The 23,650-nt window shown below is 36.5% G+C and overlaps 1 protein-coding gene across 1 annotated transcript; it reads right to left on the bottom strand.

Annotated features, from left to right (window-relative positions):
* Positions 1 to 1,513: 1,513 nt before the first annotated feature.
* On the bottom strand, positions 1,514 to 23,504 carry grhl2b (grainyhead-like transcription factor 2b). The gene is made up of 16 exons (XM_059350353.1): positions 23,485 to 23,504; positions 20,817 to 21,006; positions 20,615 to 20,682; positions 19,544 to 19,919; positions 18,238 to 18,296; positions 17,863 to 18,019; positions 16,108 to 16,219; positions 10,260 to 10,354; positions 7,822 to 7,980; positions 5,831 to 5,918; positions 5,348 to 5,619; positions 4,313 to 4,350; positions 4,044 to 4,135; positions 2,851 to 2,936; positions 2,701 to 2,765; positions 1,514 to 2,609 (listed from the first exon to the last, which is right to left on the bottom strand). The coding sequence occupies exons 1-16, from the start codon at positions 23,502 to 23,504 to the stop codon at positions 2,495 to 2,497; spliced, it is 1,992 nt and encodes a 663-aa protein (XP_059206336.1). The 3' UTR covers positions 1,514 to 2,494.
* Positions 23,505 to 23,650: the final 146 nt, after the last annotated feature.

Genomic DNA, 23,650 nt, shown 5'->3' with positions numbered 1-23,650 from the left:
GCGCTTCTGCGCATGTGCGGCTTTTTTCCGCTTCTGCGCTTGCGCGGCCCTTTTCGCTTCTGCGCGGCTTTTTTCCGCTTCTGCACATGCGTGACTTTTTGCGGTTCTGCGCATGCGCGGCCTTTCTGGACAATGCGCATGCGCAGGAAACCGCGCATGCGCAGAAGCAAAAAAGCCGTGCATGCGCAGAAGCGGAAAAAAGCTGCGCATGCGCAGAAGCGAAAAAAAGCCGCGCATGCGCAGAAGCAGGAAAAAAGCCGCGCATGCGCAGAAACGCAAAATACTAAAATAATAATAATAATAATAATAATAATAATAATAAAATAAAGAAAAAAAATACATGTTAAAAAAAAAAAAAAAAAAGGAAAGAAGTAAAAAAGACAGTGGTGGAAGAAGTGTTCAGATCCTTTACTTCAGTAAAAGTACTAATACCACACTGCGAAATGACTCCACTCCGCTCATTTTAACTACCTAATAAACTTTTAAGTGGTTTCATTTATAAAAATGGGTAATCATTTTAAATGTATCATGTTTTTCATTTTAAATCTTGACCTGAAAAGTAACTAAAGCTGTCAGCTAAATGTAGAGGAATAAAAAGTACAATATATGTCTCAAAATGTGGTGGAGTAGAAGTATTATGTTACATAAAATGTACATAAAAGTACCTAAAAAATTTTACTTTAAGTCCAGTACTTGAGTAAATGTACATAGTTACTTTCCACCATTGCTACCTGCCTCTTCTAACTTATACATATCAGTTAAGAGTCAGACACTTTCAGACACTGTATGAGGAATAAAGGGATAGTTTGTGCATTATTATACAAAACTTGGTACAATTATTGTCAATGCCCTCCTGAGGATAACCCTTAAGTTTTTCATTGATCGGCCCCTAGGTGGCACTGTGGTGGCAGTCTAATTTCATATTTGGTACCGTGGCCACACTAGCGTTGCCCTCAGGCAACGCAAAGTTTTCTTAGGCCCCCAGTCCCACACATGTTTCTTTAGATTATAAAAACCAATCAGATTTGTCAAAAAACTATCTAAGAATAATCCAATGAGGAGTGGGAATCACTGTGATGCATCATTTGGAGGCGGGAAGTTATTTTCTGACATGCGGCCATCACAGCACATGGTCTGAGAAAAAGGTAAGATTTTTTTGTACTACTAAACTTATTTAGACTGATGTAAACTGCAAATAAAAAAATATATTAGCATGCATAAAGGTGTAAATAAGCCTTTTGTCAGGTTTAATGATTTTTTTTTCATTTAGTTTCTTCAGAAATACAGTTTTTCTATTTGTTGCCCGAGGGCAACGTTGTGCAATAAGGGGTACTTTTTAAGAGTGTATGTGTGAACATTGTTTTGGAGGGGTAATGACATTATTTCATGTTTGTGTGAAGAATTTTTGTTCTAAATATGTGTTTTAACCAATTTGTTTACTTGGAATAACTAATTTTTACACATTTTGACAGCTAACATGGATGTAAGACAGTTTTATGGAGGGAAAGTGAGGAACCAGAGCATAAGGGAAATCCCACCAGAAAGTGAGGACAGTGAGATAGAAAGCAGTGACAGTGATGAGGACTGGACTCCACAGTAAACCTGTGGCATAGGTACAGCATCACTCTTAGTTGTATTTTTAACAAAAAACGACATCTCTTATGTTTTTTGACCTTTATTCATTTTTCAATACAGCCAAGCACACAAGGCCAAGTGCCATTAGTCACCCGACATAAGTTGTTTCCAGTGTTTTTCTTTCAAGCCATTTCCATCTCATGTTAGGTCCTACAAATAAACATTTAAGCTTTTTGTTGACGTGTAAATAGTTACAACATGGCTGAAAAATAGAGATAAGCCATTTAAAAAACTCCTTGAGTACTCGTAGAGAGGGTGACTATAAACCAAGTCGTTGAAATGTAAAGTACTTGAAATCCTTGGATAAACTGCTAAATAAATGCAAAACATTGTCATTAATAAATAATAACACAACTAAATAAAAACAAAGGTTGGCATGCAGAGAAACTAACTTAATTAAGACCAACTAATTCAAGCTACATACAGTACATCAGGCATTTCATCATGTGTTATTTGGCAAAAACACAAAACTGTACAGAAATGTTGTTTTTTTTTACAATAAAATATTCACCTACAGTGGAGGACATGGATCTATGCTCCATTTATCTGCCAACGTATAGGATGAGTACAATGAGGAAGTAAATATAACCAGTTCATAAGACTTTCTATAATGTCCTCTTTTCATTAGTGTCGTTGTCCTCCGGCACAGACAGTACGACTTGCTTCATAGTGTAACAGTGTCAGAGAGGGGTCAGGCGCTGACCTCAGGGTGTGGGACTAACGCCATCAGTGGACTGTCTCCAATACTGTCTGTCAGCTTATCAGCCGATCAATAGCAGCCTCGTAGATTTCAGCCGACCAGCAGTCACAGCGTCCTTTTCGTCTCAATCTGAGGTCCTTCGAGTCGGCTGACGAGCTGTCAGATCTCCGTCAGCGTGATCTTGTAGGCTTCTGCGTAGCTCTCGATGTTGAGGATAAAGGTGTCTTCGTTGGAGTAATGCTCGATGATGTTATCGTCCATGTTTACCAGGATCCTGAGGGAAAAAAACAAAACATTTAAATTTCACAGCGCTTACCATAAAGCTCCAAATAGGAGCTAAAATGAAAATCGATCTCCTAACTCACCCTTTTTTACTTTTCTTGTACACTTTGGCTATCCGCTCTGGGGCCACGCCGTACTTCTCTGAAATCTGGGACAGATAAATGAAAGCGGTTTGTAAACAAGCGCTCTGCTGAAAACAAATTATGTCTTCACATCACTGAGACGCCACTCACAGCATCCATCAGGCCTCTGAGCGTGGGAGACTTCAGCATCAGAGCGTCAAACACCTCGTCCGTCTCCTTTCTCACGTACAAAAGCACTGCAGAGAAAGGAGGAAGAATAAACCTTTAAGTGGTCGCCAAAGTATTAGTTTATATAATCTGTATCTAATCCATTGAAGTGCAACACTTAGAAAGAGATGTGATGCGGTTTAATCATATTAAGTCATATCTCAGATTTTCTTTTATATTTCCTGTGAAGCCACAGACTGATTTGAAAGGCATGTTTTCTTTAAATTACACTTTTTATCAAAGCCGGAGAGTTTAAAGATTTCCAACAGTCCTTGAATGGATCATGTATGACACATGTTTACATTAGGAAAGATAACTAAATCTAAACTTCAGATATTTCATTTTCTATGTTTCATTTACAATTTCACCAAAAATAATAATTGCCCTAACCAGATCCTGGAAAAAAAACATTAAAATATGCTCTCCTTAGCTCCTAAAAATGTTAATATTTCAACATACCATGGTGCCCCCATTTTTGGTGCCCCGACACTTTTTTTTGTGTATATAGATTCCATTTTTCCCCACTCTTTTTTTGTAAAAACTTTTGATGTCAATGATAACTGTGTATAACACACACACAAAAGACATGCTTGAGTTCTCCCTTCTTTTACCCCTGATTGTGCTGTCTCCATAAAGGTGCAGGGATTATATTTCAGTGAAAAACAAGGCCTCAGTGAGTTAAATGTGAAAACAGAAACAAAAAATTCCCTAATTCTGCACGGGGCTCCAAGGTTTAAATTGATTAATCAATAAGCCTATTTATGACCAGAAATAATGACCATACCATCACGAGTTACCAGACTACAAAGTGATGTATTAACAATTATATAATCACCAAAAAACCCAACAAAAACTAAAAAAAATGGCCAAGTAATATGCCTGCTTTTTCATTTAGTATGACCAAATGGCAACATTCCTTCCAGAACCTCAAAAGTAAATGTTTGCTGATTTTCTCTGTTTTACATCATTTTATATTGAACTATCTTTAGAGTATTTATTTGTGTGGACAAAAAGCTATCATCTTGGGCTGAGTTTTAACATAATTATAGACTAAATAATTAATCAGTCAATCAATCAATCATATAAATAATTAAAAAAGAAAAAGATGCAGAGAGGAAGGAGCAGCCGTGTTGTACCTCTCTTGTGTGTCTCCTCTTTGATCTGTTTGTGAGGTGACGGACACAGATCTTCATCTGACGACCTGAACATCCTCTTCACCAGCACGCTCCTGGTAACAAACGCACAAAAACAAGCATAAGCACGCGGCATATGGATTGTGTTTGCATTTGTGGTGTCATGCGCTTCCTCTGTATGTCGGTATCTGTGCCTGCTCTCATTTTCATACTTTATACTGATATGACCTGATGTAAATGGAAATGCTAATTTCCTGTTGATGCACACTCACCCTTCTCTCTCGATCTCCTCCGTGTTGAAGGTAAACACCTGCAAGTTAAGTAGAATTTTTAAATGTAAGCTCTAGGCTCAAATTAGAACATAAAGCAGAATATTTCATTCATACTGATCCATCTGAGAAGACAGGTAGTGGTGGGAGAAATATTTCAAAAGTACTCCATTACATGTAAAAATCCTGCTTTCAACTCCTATTTAAGTAAAAGTACAGAAGCATGGTTATACTTTGTTAATGATTATTATTTTCTTTTCCTTCCCTGTTATGTTAGTTTTTTCAGGAACAGCAATAATCTAGGGCATGTTTAATTATCCAAAAGTATCAGAAACTAAAAAATCCCAATAAACATTGTTTATATTTCTTTAATAACTCCATTAATAACCGTTTCAATCAATATTTAGTGCAACAGTGTTCTTTGACCTCTCACAGATTATGGTTCAATGAGGATAATTCACTCTTTTGTCATAAAAAAATGCATGTTAAACCTTTTTTATGTACACTGGAAAGACTTACATTTAAATTCAATAATTTTACATGACATTGATTTTTTTTATTTTACTTTTCTTTAAATGTAAAAATCCATGGCAGATTTGCCACTTTAAATCTCTTAAATCTGCAACTTTTTTTCTTGTAGATTTGCCACTTTAATCTACCAAATTTGCAACTTTTTTCTCGAAATATTCCCTGAAGTTACCAAATATAGTTCTTTGCCTGATAAAGGGTTAAGATCCTAAATGCTCCCAGGACCAAACAAAATGCAATTGTACTATTGATCTGACCCATGGTATAATAGAGTGGGTGAGGGAGGGTCTGGGCAGGTGTGTGTATGTATGTGTGCATTGCACTGTTTCTTGTATACTGTGTATATGTTATAGGTGGCCTGTGGCCTTTAGTATGTATTGTCTGTACCTGTACTGTTATTACTGTAAAGCAGTTTTTTATATGACAGCACTGGAGTCCAAGACAAATTTCCTTCCAAGGACAATAAAGTGTATCTTATCTTATCTTATGTTAGAGAGAAAAAGAAAGTAAAATGTTTTTGATCTGGAGCTCAAATAGAGCCATCAGGTCATTAAGCTGTGGCTCCAATGTCACTTGTCTGCAGATAAAACAAGTTCTTTCACTTCTGTTCAGAGAAGAAGAAGAATGTAAGTGTAGGTCTACCTGTCCGGCCCTCTGCAGGTTGCCAAAGTGAACGTCGGGGATGAAGAGAACAGGCTGAGCCTCCAAGTCGCTCAGAGTCTTGAAATAAGTGGTGTCGGACTTCTTGGGTGCGGTTATCACGCCGACACCTCCGTCTTTACCTGAACAGCAGAAAAGAGGAAGATTTAGAAAAGGACAGATTTTTTTTATTCAGTAAAGAGAGAAAAGCACAAATGAATACCTTGTAGACATTGCTATGTAAAAGCCGGAGAGACAGATGTGTGACTCTGATTTCATATAATCAAGTGGGCGTTTTTATATCTTTCGGATTCTCATCTTCCTGGAACTATAATTTTCTTTTTAAATTTTCACAATCAAAAAGACTTGTCATGCAGCTCAAACCTTTTGACTTCTTGCGGAACAGTTTTCTCTCCTCGTCCCTTATTTTCCTCTCGGCTCCCTGAGGAAAAAAAAACAGACAAAAGCATTTTAAAAAAACATCAGTTTTTTTAAATTACGGCTGGCAACTTAACAATTCTTTTTTTTATTATTGCTCAATAATCATTTGATAGATAAAATATCAGAAAGTAGTGAAAAAATTCCCTCCAAGTCTAAGGTGATGTGTTAAAATGTCTTGTTTTGTTGGTCCAAAACCCAAAGATATCCAGTTTAATTAGAAATAAAAGTGATAGAAACAGGAAATCCGTATATTTTAAAGGCCGAAAGCAGCATTTTCTGCCAGTTTTGCATGAAAAATTACTCCAACAATTAATCCATTGTTAAAAAAGTAGGAGATTATTTTTTTGTAGATCAACTAATTTCTTAGTGGACTAATGTTTGCAGAAATGTTACTCTTACCTACAGTGCATGTTGCTTCACTTGGTGTGTGTGTGTGTGTGTGTGTGTGTGTTTATGTGTGTGTGTGTGTGTGTGTGTGTGTGTGTGTGTGTGTGTGTGTGTGTGTGTTTACATGTGTGTGTGTGTGTGTGTGTGTGTGTGTGTGTACAGGTGTATCTGCAGGCTCAATGTGCAGGTGAGACCACTAGAGGGAGGACTGATGTCATGATTTAACTCACTCACTCCACCTATAGTGCAGTCAAACACATTTTTGACGCATCATTTAAACTTGATGACAAATATCCCAATATCTCAATAAATCTCTAACTTTAAAGGAAATAAACACAAACACTATAAATTCCCATTATTGTCATATTGATCGAGACAAATACAGACAACTCCTCTCCGGAAAATGCATTACTGTCAACAAACCGCCGTGAACGCTGCTGTTGTGTACCTTCTCTATCCTTTTCTTTAAATTATTTTAAATAATGACATTTTTATATTTTTTTGTTACATGCCTGAGCTGAATAAACAGAGTTTTATTACTGAGAGTAAATAATAAAAAAAAACAATGTAAATGGCAAATTAATAAAAAATAAGGGAAAAGTAATTACTTATAACTAATATGATATTATATAGATTCTTTGGAGAAAAATATGATATTTGCTAATATCATTGCACATCACAATTCTGATTTGATTAAATTCAGGGGCAAATTGAGACATTATATATTATATTTTATGCCCATTTTACACAATAAGTTATTAGAATCACAAAAAGCAAAGAAAATATGATTTAACAATTTCAGTAGTGAAAAACAGATATTTTTACTTTTCAAATGATATTCAATCACTGATTATTAGAATCAATATATACAGGAATTAATCCTATACACGTACACACTCCCTAACAATGATTCTTTACATGCAAATCATTCATAAATACAGTTATGCATTCCTTTTTAGCAAAACCTTTGGTTCCTCCCATCTAGATGGTTTTTAGATTATGTATGTATGTATGTTTTCTGTTTTTAGCTGTTTTTTCCTTTTTTTATCCTTTTTATAATTAGACTGTTATGCTTTTAACCTGTAGAACTTCGAGATTTCCTGTAACGTAAAGTGCATTACAAATAAAATGTTTTATTATTATTATTATTATTATGATCCTGTGTAACTAATTTTAATCTTCTGTTCAATTGCTGCTTTTATTTGTCATATATGTCAGTAAACTGAATGTCTTTTGGTTTTTGACTGATGGTCGAATATAAGAAGCCATTTCATTACACCACCTTGAGCTGTATCAAAGATTCTTTTTAGTCTTCTTTGGCATTTTAATACATGATAAAAGTTGATTAATTGAGAAAAGAATCTGAAGATTTATCAGTTGCATCCCTGTTCACATCTGGCCAATATCCCTTGTTTAAGATGACATGTTTGAAATCACCTAAATATTTTCATGGACATTGACAAGAAACTTTTCCAGACAACATTCTTATAAGTGATGAAGAGGAAGTGATTCCTCACCTTGTCACAGAAGACCTTGATCTGTGAGTAGGCTCTGTGCAGCGGCTTGTTGCTGCGGTTGTTGTAGCTGTACGTGTCGATCTGGATCATCAGAGGGAGACCCTTCACCCCCTTCTGAGAGGAGAAGTCTGTACTCAGACAGTTCACTGTGATGAAGATCTGACACAGGAGATAGACAGAGAAGATACAATGAACGATACAGAATTACAATCAATCATTTCTCTACTTTCTTTTGAGGAATTTCATTCTTTTGTACACAAGTTACCCCATCAAAACACCCACAACTACTCAAAATGTTTACGGGTCTAAATAGAAGCTGCTCCTTTAACATCAATGCTGATCTTTTTCTTGCTGAATAAAAAAAAAAACTTTGAAATGTCTGCATTGTTCCTGGAGAAATGTTTTTCCTCCACAAACAAAATTCCTTTCACCTCCGTTGCGTTTGTTTTGCATCATAAGTTTCAGATATCTCCCTATCCCTAAAGATAGAAATCAAAGCGACATGTAACTGCAGGGTTACATAGCACACTGGATTAGTGAGAACCTGTAAGAAACAGTGTTGTATTTCTGCATCTCTTTCAGTATTTACCCAGTTTCTTCTGTATTTAAAGGGCTAGTTCACCACAGAATCAAAAATACATGTTTTTTTATCTGTAGCTTTGTTTTTCTATTTCTATTGTTTTGCTGTGAGTCATTAGTGTTGGAGATATCGGCAGTAGAGATGTCTGCTTTCTTTTGAATATGATAAAACTATATGGCACTTGGCTTGTGATGCTCAAAGTGCCAAAAAGTACATTTTAAAAACTCAACAGCAATTTCTCTTTCTAGAAATAGTAGCTCAGTTACTCAAGATAGAAGACAGACCTAGTGGTGAGCAGTTTAATGCTTGTTGAGCAGCACAAACATCTAGAGTGCCATCTAGTTATAATATATTTGAGAGAAGACAGACATATTTATGATCAATATCTCCAACACTGAACAAATCACTCCACAATAATCTAGATTTATAAATTCAGGTCGGACAAAAAATATGTAATTTTGATTCATGTCATTCAGGAGGTTTTTACCAGGAGCTAAATTATCATCAGAGGTCTTTTACTCTCCAAAACAAACTGACCAGGTGGTTGAAGCCTGTAAAAACACTAAAGGAAGCAATTTTTACGTAAAAAAAAATAAATCAGTGATTCTCTGACTCTGAAACAGGACGTTTGCTCGGCTTGGTTCATTGATAACTAGGGATCCAGCTGCCTAAGACCATCAGGTTCAATCGTACAGTTGAAAATGACTAAAATTGAAAAAGTATATTGTTAAAATGTGGCTTTAAACTGTATAGAAAGTCAATTTATGAAAGGGACTGTTACCTTTTAAAATGACAGATTTCTCTAGATTTAAAAGTTTGTGGAAACATTTTGGAAAATGTAAGCACGCAACAAAATCTATAACATAAGGTCTCTTCTTGCCGTTTGTTGGACATTTTGATCCACAAAAGTTTAAACACGTTTAATTTAGCATCCGTTGAGTTGTTCCATCTTTGCTTATTATCATCCCAGAGAACCAGATACTCTTATTTACTGTACAGGTGTAAAAATAAAAATAAAAAACTTTTTAAAAATCTTTAAAAAGTTGAATAAACTTTTCCTCTGTAGAAATTGATGAAGACATTTGGAATAATTATTCTACTCCCCATTAGACCTACATCAGTTTAGGAATGCTCAATAAACTCCCTGGGCGTTACACCTGTTCCTGCAGATATATTCAGGCTCAATAGTCACACAGATTAAGAGAAAGAGAGGGATAGAAGTGGAGAGAGTAAGAGTCAATATTGGCACAGAGAAGTGTGCTTGGATTTCCACCAGCGACGTCTTTGTCTGCAGGCTGCTATTACAATAAAAGAGGCACATAACACACACACACACACAGACTGACTCACACACAAAGTCTGTTGCATTCACACAGAAATGAGGGCAAAACAAACAACAGAGGGTGGGGACAGGGATCGGTGCTATTGGCCCTTGGGGGCCTCTGGAGTTAAACAGTGACGGAGCTCCATTTAAGGAGTGGCCACAAAGGAGTGGGCTTCACCAAGACAAAGAAGACAAACAGAGCAAAAGTACACAACGCTGCCCATCAGCTTCATGACGGACACAAAACATTGGTGCAAAGGAGATGTTTTAGACCTTAAAGTTCTTGTTTTATAACAAAATGTTGGTGTTGTAATTCCCCGCCTTTTTTTCTGGAGTATTTGTGATCTCTACAGGTGTAAATTTGTGGAGTGAGTGCATTTGTTTGCCAACACCTGAATCAGCACAAAAAGAAACCTGTCCCGCTGCTTTTTTCTTTTATATCTACAGCACGCCTCCAGCGAGAGTAAATAAACTAAACCGGTTTCTAGGAAATTTACAGTGACATTCATGTCTTGTTTTATTTGTGTTTTGTACCTTGGCCTCTTCGTTCACGTCCCAGGTGAAGGAGATGGCGTTGTAGGCGATTTCTTCGATGTTGCCAATTGTGTTGAAGCTCTCCTTGTAATCAGCTGTGAAGACAAACAAATGATGGTTTATTTCTGCCGTCACAACAACCTTTTAAATATAACTTCTGCTATAAAAGCATGCTCAAAACTAGTCAGGGTCGACGTATAATAGGGCTGCAACTAGTGAGTATTTAATTATAAAAGAATCTTGCAATTATTTTCTCAATTAATCAATTATTTGGTCTATAAATTGTCAGAAAATAGCCTTTAAATGTCTTGTTTTGTCAGTCCTAAACCCAAAGATATTCAGTTTAATGTGATCTAAAACAGAGAAAAGTTTAACTTTGCATCCTGATATCTGCTGTTTAATGAACTTAACCAAACATCATATCTCCCCTCTGAAAAAAAAACTCAACACAAACTGGTCAATAAATGACACAAGCAGGTAGCTATTGTTTGTTAAGATAAGCAATCAAATGGCACGCTTCAATTTTAAAAGATAAAACCTTATCTGCTTGAGCAAACAAACTCTCAAAGGCTTCAAAGGCAGCGGGAGGAAACACAGGAGGCTATCTGGCTCTGAGATTCATATTAAAAGCCAGTCAGGTGACGCATCGGCTGGCTATTGGTGCCCTGTGTCACCACAAACTGGAGGGGCTTTTAATGTGAGGCGTTACAGACACTGGTATGCTGTGGAAGAGGAACATATCTATGCTGAAAATAAATGACATACTGTATGTGTGACCTGTTTTACCTAGATTATTTATTTTAGTAGAAACAAATAGGCTCTGGGCCTGGTAGAAAAGTAAGCATGTAAGATGAGGACAAGTGAACTGTTTGTAAAGAGAGATGAAGTATTTTTGGAGGCCAACACGGAAGTTAGTATCACCCTGGTTCCCTCAACAAAAAGTAACAATGAGACACAACAGTTTATCATGCTTACAAGCATGCATTAAACAATATGATTATCCTGGCCAAAATAGCTGATTCACTATCCTGATAATCATCAATATAACATGAATAATCAATGTGCTTAAAACTCTTTAAGTGGAACTAAAACACTTATTAAATAAGTGGATCAACTTTCTGTTTGATTTGATCTGTTATTTTCTGTTAGGAAATCGTCTCTTGTGAGAGCAGCCTGGCACAGAATAGGAAGAGAGGGACCATACTGCATTGTGCTGAACATTTGTGGTAATTCAAAATAAATCAGGAAATCAACAAATGACTGTATGTCAGCAAGCTATATAGCTTTTTCGAGTCACTCATGACGATATTTATGATTAACCCGATAATCAACTAGTTGTGAATGTTTATTGCGATCCATGATAAAATCATATATCGTCTATCCCTACTTACAAAAATACAATGAACTGCAATGCACAAATCACTTAAATGATTTTTAAGCCAAGTATTGGTATTCAGTGCTCTGCTCAGCAGTAATTTTCACTTTTTTTGTTTTGTTTCCGGAGGCCGTAGCAGGCTCACTTTTCAGAATATACTGGAGATACTGGTATCATATAAAAACTAGAAGATCTGAGGAATCTGTCATGTTGGGAAGTTGTCCAAATAACGCTACAAAGTTGGGCTTTTTTTCAATGTTTCATTCAAAGAAATTCAGAGCAGTGAAGCTTTAAGTTGAGGAAAGTTTAAGAAAATGCTGCAGTTGTTGTCGTCCATACATGTTTGATATCAGTTCAGTTCAGTTTGACTTTGTTGGTCAGTCTGGGTTTGACTCTCCTTGTGGAGAAATAAAAAGACTGAAGTGAGATGAATAGACTGAGAATCTTCTCTTATTTGACAAAACAATTCCTGATTGAATTTAATTATGTGGACACAAAAAATAGTTAAATCACAATATATTGTATTGCAATACTCAACATATCACAAAATCCTTAAAATCGCAGTAATATTGTATCGTTACGGAAACCCTGAACCGCAAGTGAAGAAATTTTTTTTGAGATGTTATCTTGTTATTTCGAGATCATATCTCGTTATTTCAAGATAATATCTCATTATTTCGAGATAATACACATATGTAAAAAAAAAAAAGAATTAAAAAAAAAAATCTTCCAAAATTTTTTTTTTCTTCAGATATTATCTCATTATTTCGAGATAATATCTCGCTATTTCGAGATAACACACCTATGTAAAAAAAAATATATATATATTTTTTTACATAGGTGTGTTATCTCGAAATAACGAGATATTATCTTGAAATAACGAGATATTATCTCGTAATTACGAGATATTATCTCGTAGCTCACGTTAGGAATTATCTCGTAGCTCACGTTAGGAACAACTTCATGACTTTTAACGTCTCCAAGGCCGTTCTTGGAGCACAAGAGCAGAACAACTTAAACATAAAAACAACAATAGACTTTTAAGAGGCCTCTTAGGTTAATTACCATGAAAGCATTTTTTACAACAAGTCTTTGGAGAAGCAGCAACGACTCTGCGTGGTCACATCTCCGAGCATCCCCCCCTCCGCCTCACTGACCTCTGACCTTCTCCATCATCCTAACGGCCGTTACGGCGGCACTTCCTGGATATTTAGCAGGTGCACAAAGCAGCAGGCAGGCAGCGACATGCCTATCTGCCAGTATCCCCCCCGTTAAATGACCCCATTCAAATGATGCGGCCCAGGGGCATGATGACCCCCCCTGCTCTGGCGACGAACCCTCCACTGCTATTCAAATCAGGACAGCTTCAGGTTACAGGCTGCATCCAGCGGCAGAGCGAGGAGCCGGGCGGACTGTCATCTGACCTACTGAGCGCTTTGAGATGAGACTCCCTACTTTGATGTACAGTCACATATTAGAGCTCAAATCATCACTCGGTTAATTAATTTGTAATTAGTAAAAGAAAAGTAATTGGCAACATGTTTTGATTTATAAATAATAAAAGTCATTTTAAAGAAAGAATGCAAAAATTTTCCTTCTCAAATGTGAATATTTGCTGGTTTCTTTAGTCTTTAATAATATTTAACTGAATACTTTTGTGTTTTAGGCTTTTGGTAGGATATTATGAAGGACTGAAGCTGCCAAAATTAAATTAAATTAAAATAAAAAAATGTTTTTTAAAGCAAAAAAAGAGAACAATTTAAAAAAAGACAATGTAAATAAATAAACAGAAGGCAAAATTAAATAAGAAAATTAATAAATTGGGGAATTATTGCAAAGGTAAATAAATAAAGAATAAAATAAGAACAGAAATATCAATTTATGCCACATTTTACCAATAAACAAATACCTAAATTAATTTTTAATATTATTTTGGTATTTAATAGCATTTAATAAGTGTATAAATGTTTTTTACTTTTATTTTGTCAGCTTCCATTCCCCATAGGACAAAACAAGCAATTTTAATATGTCAGTGTGGGCTTTGGGAAATTGTGATGTGCATTTTTCACCACCATTATATGGACCAAACAGATTATTCAATGTTGTGAAAAAGTAAATCAAACAGTAATTAATCAGTAATTAAAATAATCCTTATTTAGAGTAAGCAGCTATAATATAAATACATACATTAATAGGTAGAAAACCATCTGCGTAGTATTTAATTTTAGTATTTTAAACATGTTAAATGGTTCCTTAGCATCATCTTGGGGAATGATGTTTGTACATGCTGAAGTGTGTGTGCATATCTATGAGCAGATCGTTATCTATGTGTACACGTTCTAGTGTCAGAAACATACTTAAGCCCTGTGGGTTAAACACACTATGTATCTATGGCTCACCCACACACAAACAAACACAGACTCATTACACTGGCAAATTCCAACCAGCATCCAATGGGAATGATGCTGGAAGAGATAACACACTTCCTCTTAACGGGATTTACTGCCGGTTCTGTTTCATCTTCATATCGTATCAATACTAAGAAAACAACAAAAAGTCAATTTAGTGAAGTTATCGGAATATCTTAAGTAGTTTCATTTTCATTTCAGTTCAGTTGCATTAGTTATATATCAGTTCCCAAGAGGCTTGATACCACTCTCATATCTGTGCCTTAAATATGAAGCTACAACCTCAGGATAGTTAGCTTTGCTCAGCATAAAGACTGGAAACAGGGGCAGCTAACAAGGCTCTTTCTAGCTCTTTTCTATGACTAAATCTGGCCAGCAAGACATCTAAAGCTGACTGATTAACTTTAGTGTTAGATATAGTCTGTTTTATTTGTACTGAAATGTAAAACTGTCTTTTGTGTGTTTTACGTGAGGAACTATTTATTGTATTAATGTTCTTTTCTAACTCTTGGCAAGAAATATAAAACTATTCTTTACCTCTACTATGAAGTAATGTCTATTAGTGACCCATGTGAAAGGGTGCATGCCTATCAAAAAATTATTACTGCTTAGAATTTATTTTACAGTTTAAGTATCCAATATATTTTTTAAAAAGTTGGAGGGCACTCTGAGATTTGATTTGAATACTGTCAGACTCTAGTGAGAGAAGTGTTTCTGGTCTTCCTTTCTTATTACCTGAGTGATGGCCGCACAAATTACTTAGTGACATATTTTCCATCTTGGCAGCTCCGCAAGTTCATATTGATCCAACAGTCTTGCCAATTAAACGCCTCTGTTACCACCTCTAAAGGCGGTACAGAGCCGGGATCACTTTGTCACCCATCACGCCTCTGCTGCGTCCAGACTGTAGGCGAAAAGTCACAGAGGCGTAAATATCACAGCTTGAAAGGGCTGCCTGAAAGGGGCTAGAGTTAACCTTCCAATGAGAGGGCCGTTCATGTGAATTTTCCCTGTTGGAATCTAATTTTTCTGATGTGTTCTTCCTCCTTGGCTCATGCTACATCCGTCCACCAAGTTTCATGAAATTGGGTTAGTAGTTTTTTGCAGTCATGCTGACGAAAGACCCGAACCTGGAGTTTATTTTGTGCATTTGAATTTTGCCTATAACCATCTCACAGCCGCTTAAATCTATTTCACAACGCTTAACGACAGTGGCAACAACAGTTTCTGACAGATATGTGTGTGAATTGAAGGCTGATTGAGATTTGTCTTGCTTCATGTAAATATAGGAATTAAGATGAAGATCTAAATTGGGCAAGTATTACTTTCAACAGACCAAAACCAGCCAAGGTAACAGTGCGGCTAGCATTCTTCTCCCTGTCCCAACAAGCTGTGTATAGGTGTGTGTGTGCGTGTGCATGTGTGTGTGTGTGTGTCACTCCCATCCACACCAAGTTTCCCACATACCTCTGAATCTCTGCCTTGTTAGCAGGCCCAAGCTTGTCAAACACAAACCGCCTACAAGCTTCTCACACACACTCATTCAACAAGGCGTAAAAGTGCTCGGTTCGGAATCAAATCCATCAACTGAAGAAAAAAAAACGCCGGCAGACAAAAGGTCAGAAGTTTTAAGGTACGAATATAATAACATGCCTCAGATCGACAGCATACACTCGTGGGAAACGCTGCGACAGAGAAAGTTTGTACGTTGTTTTGGATGATCTAGTTTTTTCTCATATCAGTGTTTTGCTCAATCTCTCAGCCAATGTCGCGGAGATTAGAGGATTTAGGTTGTGTGTCTCAGCAACACCTAGACATTAAGAGATTCAGGTGTGTGATGGAGGATGATGGTGGGCAGCTGAACAGCCTCAGGCAGAGGCAGGGCTTGTTTGCTCTCAGTTTGGTCATGCCTTGTTTATTAGCACAGTGCATTCCAGCTTTTGCAATAAGATGAATCTGTCATTGTCTTTGTCTTGTAGTTTGTATGTGTTTTGATTCATTCAAGAGTTTGCTGTCATCCACACGGTGACACGGAGAAAGTCTTTGAAGAAGGAGTAAATCTTACCAATGTCTAACACTCTCTGTTTGGCTGTGTGCTGCCGAGAGTGCCAGTACTTCCAGTACTTCAGCTGCTCGTCTCGGTTCTTGTCTTCACTGAACACCACCATGATCACACTCTGAGGAAGACAAGACGCCAAATAATAAAGTTCAGGTAAAGAATAAATAAAGTAATAAAATAATGGTCAGATTTAGATGCTTCAACTAAATCGGTGTCTGTGCTAAGGATTTTGAGCTCACGGGATTACATGAAACCCCCCCCAAATAAAAACAAAATTACCCCATTTATCATAGCCAGAAACTGTAAAAACAACGTTTCTGATGGTCCTTGAACATATCATGTTGATGAACTCTTCTGTCAGGAAAATCTTCTGCTTAAATACAGCCAGATGTGTCATTTGTACAACACCTTACTACGACCCATGTTTAAGTTTGTAGTTAGCTCCCCTTTTTAGGTGCCGTCACAATTATGAATAACTGCATGACAGAAGTGATGTGTGTAAAAGCAAAGGGGGAAACGAGTAAACAAAGTATAAAGTAGGAAAACTTCCACTTTGGGGCGGTGGGAGGGGTGGTGGATGCTTTAACCCAGTACACTGGCTTTTGTGTCCTATCTGAAAACAAAATTAACAATGTTATTTTAAGTAAAGTAACTCAACTTCTGTGGATCACCTACGTAACTACCTCACTTGTGGCAGTAACATGCATTTATTTTTACTTTTTAACTATCTTTTACAACACCTTACCATGTAGTTTTTTGCCCTAACGTTGGGGAAGTCATGTTGTAGCCTAAATGGAATGAGACTGCGTCATTAACAATGTGTTTAAATGCTCGTTATATTTAGTTTATATTCATTTATTTAGATTTAAGTATATAGACATGTTTATCTCCTACCACCAGTAAGGTTTCCCCTTTTATAAATGCTCTTGTGGATCGTATTTGACGGCCATAACAATTCAAATTGGGTCAAAATGACTGGAGGACTTAAAAATAAAATCTAAGCTTAAAATGGTGACATTTCATCAAAATGACTTTATTCTAGATGTTATATTTAAAATGTTTGCACTAACAAGATCCTCTAAAAAACATCAAATGCTGTGCTATATATTTTAAAATCTATATATTAATGTACTTTTTGCATATTGTACATTTCTACATTAAATGTATCTTTATATATTGTCATCTTGTTATTTTAACGCCATTATAATTCCATATTCATTTTTTTCTTTTTTTTATTGGAGATCAGCATTTCATAAGCATCAATACAAGATATAAAGTTATTCCACAGCTGAGCTAAGAATAAAGAGGGAAATAAAATTAAATAATAATAATAATAATAAAATAAATATATTAAAATACAAAAACAAAATAATTAATTAGTAAGTGAAGATAAATACATAAATAAAAAGAAGAGAAATAAAAACAATAAAATCAAATATAAATAATTCCATATTCTTTTCTATTCCTTAATTTTATTTATTTTATTTTTATTTATTTATTTTGTTCCTTTCATGAAGGTGGACAACAAAATGTGTAAGAGACACACTCTATACCTTCATGATTAGAAAGGAGCAGCAAGAAGAAAACATTTCTTATATTTGTCTGCCCCCTACTTGAACAATAAAAAGAAAAAAAGATGGTCTGACGAGCTGATGAAGCTTGATGGGCCAAGCTGTCAATCAACTGGCTTTAAACTAGGATCTAATAGGAAAAACTAAAAAACTAATAGGATCACTTAATGGCAGGAATAATAACACTCACCCGAACTTTGCTGATGGGGTGGCGGAGGCGTTTGTTGGCACTGAGCTCGTTGAGCGTCACAGCGTAGAACTGGCCTTTGTTCAGGTAGGTCATCGGTCCCTCGCCCTGCTTCTGACGCAGCGAGCGTGTCGCATCCAGCGTGTACTGGAAGCTGTCACTGCACACACACACACACACACACACACACACACAAACAAACAGAGAATATTGTGTGTTTAGACACAACAAAGTGTGATGGAGGCACAACAACAAACACTTTTTTTTCTTTCTGGATCACTTCAAGTCAGCTTTTTATTTCAAAATGGCACATATTTGAATATTCACGCTGTAAAGTTCATATGGATGATTGTGCTGTAATAACCAGCTGTGACTTACATTCCCTCCTGGTGAAATAAGAAATCATTTGTAGCCAGAGAGGAAGGTGTGTGGTACTTCTGTTGAGACGCAAAAAAAAAAAAAAAAACACAGAAAGAGGAAATTATTTGGGCAGAGTAACAAGTTCATTTAGCCTGAGAGGAACTGGTTAAACAATGCTGTAAAAAGATCAGAGTGACAACAAGGAGATTTAATGCAAACATGGAACAAATTCAACAACCACTTGTAGATTCCTGTTCAGTTAACGAACCTTTGGACTCTCAGTGAATCATATTTAAACATCTATCTGTCTTCACGTACCATTACACAACAAGCTCCACCCGCCCGTTGGACCGTCTGTAATCACCAGCATGTGACACTCTCTCTGTGTCTCTCTGTGTCTAGTTCCTTACTACATTTCCCACAGTTTTAACAACGCCCAAAGTGTGCCAGATCATTCATTCAGCTGTGGTTTCCACTAATAGTAATAGAATATAGTGAAAGAGCAAGTTTTTTCAGTCGAGTCTGTTGTAGAGTAATATATCTTGTTTCTGTGGTTTTGACAGAAGCACCAAGGTCGACTGATGCTGAAATATCTACTTGTGATCTTCTAATTTACATTTTCTGCAGTTTGACTGTCATCTGAGGGAATTAAAGAAAAATACACCATCAACAAATTCAACCCAGAAATGCAAAGTTTAGAAAAGATCAGGGTTTGGGTATAATATAATTACTCTCGTACTTGAATACTTGATGCCGTTACATATACGGTTAGATGTGTTTTTCCTCCCTACATGGACTTTATAGCTCTTTATACTACGTCGCCTGACTTCCTCCATTGCACCTGTCATAATTCAGTCTTTACCATACATTAATTTATTTGTGGCAGCCCACCACAACATCAACAAAGACCAAAACATATTTTTTTTTTTTTTTTTTACTATTTAAAATCAGTAAAATCTTATATCATTGTACTGCTGATTGCTCCACTCAGCCCCACTCACACTCTGGATCCCCCTGTGAAGCTGCAGTGCATTTTGGCTGGAGCTGTAAATATTTATACATATGAAATGTAAAATTGCATGCTTGTTATTACACCAGACAGGCTATAGTGCAATTCAAAAGCAGCTCTCCTCTCTGTTCCAGTAAAAATATTATTATTTTTGGAGGAGCTACGGTGCAGCTCTCTGTTGTCTTTCAAGTACAAGAACAAATGTGAGCGTTCTCCTCCTACCAACAGTTATGTTAAATATAGATCATATAAAGAATCATTTTGAAGGCTACAGCACAACAAATAACACAGTATATGTTCAGACTCCTTTCTCACCCCGTCTCGCTCCTCTTCGTACGGGCTGTCCGGCGGACTCTGCTGGTCTTCTTTCACATACGAGCTGTGACTGACGTTGGTCACCTCGTACGGACTCGGTTCGTAGATCACCCTCGACGGCTCGTCCCCCTCCACCCTGTAGTGCAGCCCTGTTCCCGCCATGAAGACGGGCGCATACACCTCGGCCTTCACCAGGGCCACGGCTTGTGGGCCCCCGTCCCCCGGTGCTGCCTCGGCAGAGCTGAAGTGCTCCCGTTTGGCCTCTTGGTGCTCCGTATTCAGCGACAGGTTGACGGGGACGGACTTGAGGACCTGAACACGGTTGTCCACTGTCTCCACCTCGCTTTGGCCGGTGGGGTTGTTTGGCAATGCAGACCTGAATGAAAACATGGATGAAATACGCAAGGATACACATAATGAGTTTTGTGAATTCAATCTGAATTCAATCAACCATCCGGGAAAACAGAAAAACCTTAATACTACTCAGGCTACAAACAGGAAACCAGTACACTTCTTGTTCTGTTACCTTCCGATTCTGCATTCTTATGGTGATATCTGTTTATAGAAATTACACTGACTATTGATTTACAAGAATCCTCCACAGGACAGCTTTATCTAAAAATCTTGTAAAAAATCTCTTTTGTATCTGCTTTTTAAAAAAGGATTCAAAAGTAAATGCATTTCAATATTGCCAAAATGTTGGCAACTGATAAAAGAAATGCAACAGAGATGTAGATTTCTCCTGTTTCAATCTGTCTCTATTTACGAATAAGTTACCTTTTTTGTAGATAAAAGTTTTTATTCCATAATCGTAGACACGTTATATCATAAAAACACGTTCGCATTATTCAGTTTCAGCGCTTTTAGTGAATCAAGACTCACTCATTCATGATATTGGCACACATGCAGGGTAGAAGTGTCTGTCTCTTATCATAAAACTGAAAAGCTGTTTCTTTTTCACCTGTTTTACATATAATCTTGTTAACCATGGGTGCTGCATGCCAAATACTACAATTAATGAGCTCCAGGATTTAATTCCACACATTGCTGAGAACGGTCTGCTTCACTGACCTCTTCTCATGCTCCTCTGTAACTTCAACGACTTTGGGAACTGGCAGAAGCCTTTTTTCTTTCGGCACCTGGAAGAAGAAAGGAGGAGGTGTTACGTTGACCTGTCGTCTTTGCTCAACATTTGGTTCCTGAAGACGTTGTAGAAAGTCAGTAAAACTCTCGAAAGACATCATTTTTTATCAAACAGGACAAAGAAAGGCACCTTGTAGTAGTCGTAGAGCAGGCCCAGGGCGTTGGCGCTGTCCTCGTCCCCGTTGATGCTCATCATGGCCTTGGTGGCAGCTGTCAGCGGGTTCTCCAGGTATGACCTCCATGCCTCGTCCTCACTCGTGAAGGCCCGCCGCACTGCAGGGTAGGAGCTCTCATTGGGGACCACCACCACCAGACGCTTACTGGAAAACATGCGTAAATATTTAAATTCAAAAGGACGTAGTTTGGATAAATGAATCTGCTAGTTGTAGCTTCACATGTTCCTCCTGTCATTAGCTTTTTAGTATTTAAAATGAGCTGGACTTTTTCCATTAGTTTGAACATTTTCTATATCAAATAAGATTTTTTTTTTTTTTCAACAATAGATCAACTGGTGATAAAAAATTATCAGTAAAGCCCTATTCATGCCTGTCTTGTGTGTTTATGTGGGTTTGTCTCTCCACTCTGTAGTCCCACTTAAGTCGAGATCACAGACCAGTTAAACACACAGTGTTGTCACAACATCTCTTTGAACTCAGCCAATCACAGGAGAGGCTCTGAATGTGTCAACTCTGCACTTGTTGTACAAAGAACAGGATCAGAATAATGTCACACCTTCCTGAAAAGGTCTTGGGAGTAGTAAGTAATAATGTTGTAGCCTCACACTGTATCATTTTTCCTTTTAAAAAAAAAAAAGATTCATCATTCAGTTTCCTTGAATCAAACAAACATTTGTATACATTTGAATATATTTTCCCGAAAAAGTCCCCTTGCATTACAACATATATGATCTAATTTATTTTGATCTAATTGAATTTGTTTATTATTTTTTATATAATGAATATGCGTTTAGCTTTTTTGGTTTATTCATATGTTTAGTTTAACTTATTGTTTTTAATCTAATTCATTAGTATTTATTATTAAATAATATATATTTAAATTAATATATATTCATATGCTACTTTGTAAGATAATATATAGATGTAAATTTGACATATTTTTATTTGTTTTCCAGTTAAATTAAATTTAAAAATTCAAACATTTTTCAAATCGTTTTTTTTCCCAGCTCAATTAATTATCAACATTGAGCAAAATGAATGGTGATTATGATTTTTTTTTGTTTTTCCAGAATTGAGAAGCCCCACTGTGCAATCTACTTTCTGCCTTCAAAGCTCAAATAATAACTACATAAAATAATTCATGTTAATTACTGTTGTGGTTTCTCTAATTGGCCTTAAATCCTGTCTGCAAGATCTGCCTTCCAAATAAAACAAACCCATTTGTCCCGCCTTTAATCTGTGATGTCACACTTATGCAAACCATTATGGACCAAAGTATAATGACACAAAAGAAAGAAGCACCCAGGATGAAGCTGTTAGACCACGTCTGGCTAATATGATCACAGTTGAAGATGCTTTCTGTAATATTACAAATTCTTCTGGCAACCAACGCCTGCAGGTAGAGCGCTTACATGCAGGTATAAAAAGGCCAAAGAAAGTAGGTGATGTTTATGATTTGAACATCTCTACTCTGCTGGATCTGTCTAAACATCACCACTGCTGGTCATAATAGTGGCAGGCATGTTGTTGTGTCACTGATGCATGAAACAGCATCACTGCAGGTACACTGAGAGACATTTAATTGTTTTAAATACACAATAATATTAATGTTAGATCACGATTCTCATATTTGGAACAGGTGTCCTATTGAAAAGAAAATCGTGTAATAGTCATTCAGACTTATTAATACAGTTATTCCCATTGATGACTGTATTAAGACTATGAAAACAATGTGAAGCTGGTCTGACCTCTTTACTTTAATACAATGTCTGTTTTTGATGTTGTAGTTGTTTTTGTTTTGTTTTATTTCTTTCCAGTATTCCTTAAACGTCCCTGCATATCCTGAGATGATATTTTAAAGTATTCTGAGATGTCTGATAAATAGAAAAAAAGGTATTAATATTAGTAAATAAATAAATAGTTATGGGAAAAAAGGTTAATCATGGATGCAAACTAAAAAATATAGTCAGATCCTTTGCAACATTTTTATTTTTTTGAGCCAAAGACTCCTCTGATATTTATGATATTTAATAAGATATTCAAAAAGTATTAGAAATAGTTTAAAAATCACAATCCCTTTTAAAAAGGTATATATAATAATTAGTTAAATAGTTTTTCCTGCATGCCATAAAAGCAGCTCTGACTACAGCACAAAGGTTATACTTTCTTCTTTAATATAAATGGTTTTTGGAGTTACAAAACAACACAGTAGGCCCACAGGAAACACAAACTGTCCTCGTTCACACGCAAAAAGCATCGCGCACTGAAGGCCTTAAAATATGAAAATAAAATGCAATGCAAAGGTAAAATTCTTATTTCAGTCAAAGACATCAACGTGTTTAGAAAATCCAGTCCTTGCAGTCAGAGGTTTTTCTTCCCCCATCAGTCAAAAATGGCGAATTCACGGCGCCAAGTTTACTTTTTTTCTCCAAGAGAAAAAGTTTAATATTTGTCACAAACATCAAAAAGTAACGTCATATAACTAGAAACCGGTATTCCCTTTATCCTTTGGTACAAAATCCGAATTTAAAATAGAGATTATTTTAATTAGCGAGTAAAAATAAAACTTTTCCCCTCAAGTAGAAAGCATCACAGATCCTCTCCGCAGGCTCGATCACTTACTTGTCTGTCTCCTGTGACATATTTTGCTTCCTCTACGATTCTTCCTTGTGAAACTGGACTTTCAAGTCGGAGCAGGTAATAGAGTGAGAGAGTTGCCAGAAGTTGGGCTACAGGTAAGTCGACTTTTCTCGCCCCGCTTCTTTTCTCCCTGCCCCTCTCTCTCTCT

Source organism: Centropristis striata, chromosome 14 (assembly GCF_030273125.1).
Source record: "Centropristis striata isolate RG_2023a ecotype Rhode Island chromosome 14, C.striata_1.0, whole genome shotgun sequence".
Lineage (NCBI taxonomy): Eukaryota > Metazoa > Chordata > Actinopteri > Perciformes > Serranidae > Centropristis > Centropristis striata.
This window is presented reverse-complemented; position numbering and strand designations above follow the sequence as displayed.

What these genes read in the sequence shown, in the direction of transcription:
- grhl2b (XM_059350353.1), bottom strand. Translation starts at nt 23,504, where the DNA reads ATGTCACAGGAGACAGACAA. An exon ending in ACAGAGGAGCATGAGAAGAG is followed by an intron (nt 19,920 to 20,614) that starts GTCAGTGAAGCA and finishes GTTTTCATTCAG; the next exon opens with GTCTGCATTGCCAAACAACC. An exon ending in ACGTGAACGAAGAGGCCAAG is followed by an intron (nt 7,981 to 10,259) that starts GTACAAAACACA and finishes CTCCTGTGTCAG; the next exon opens with ATCTTCATCACAGTGAACTG.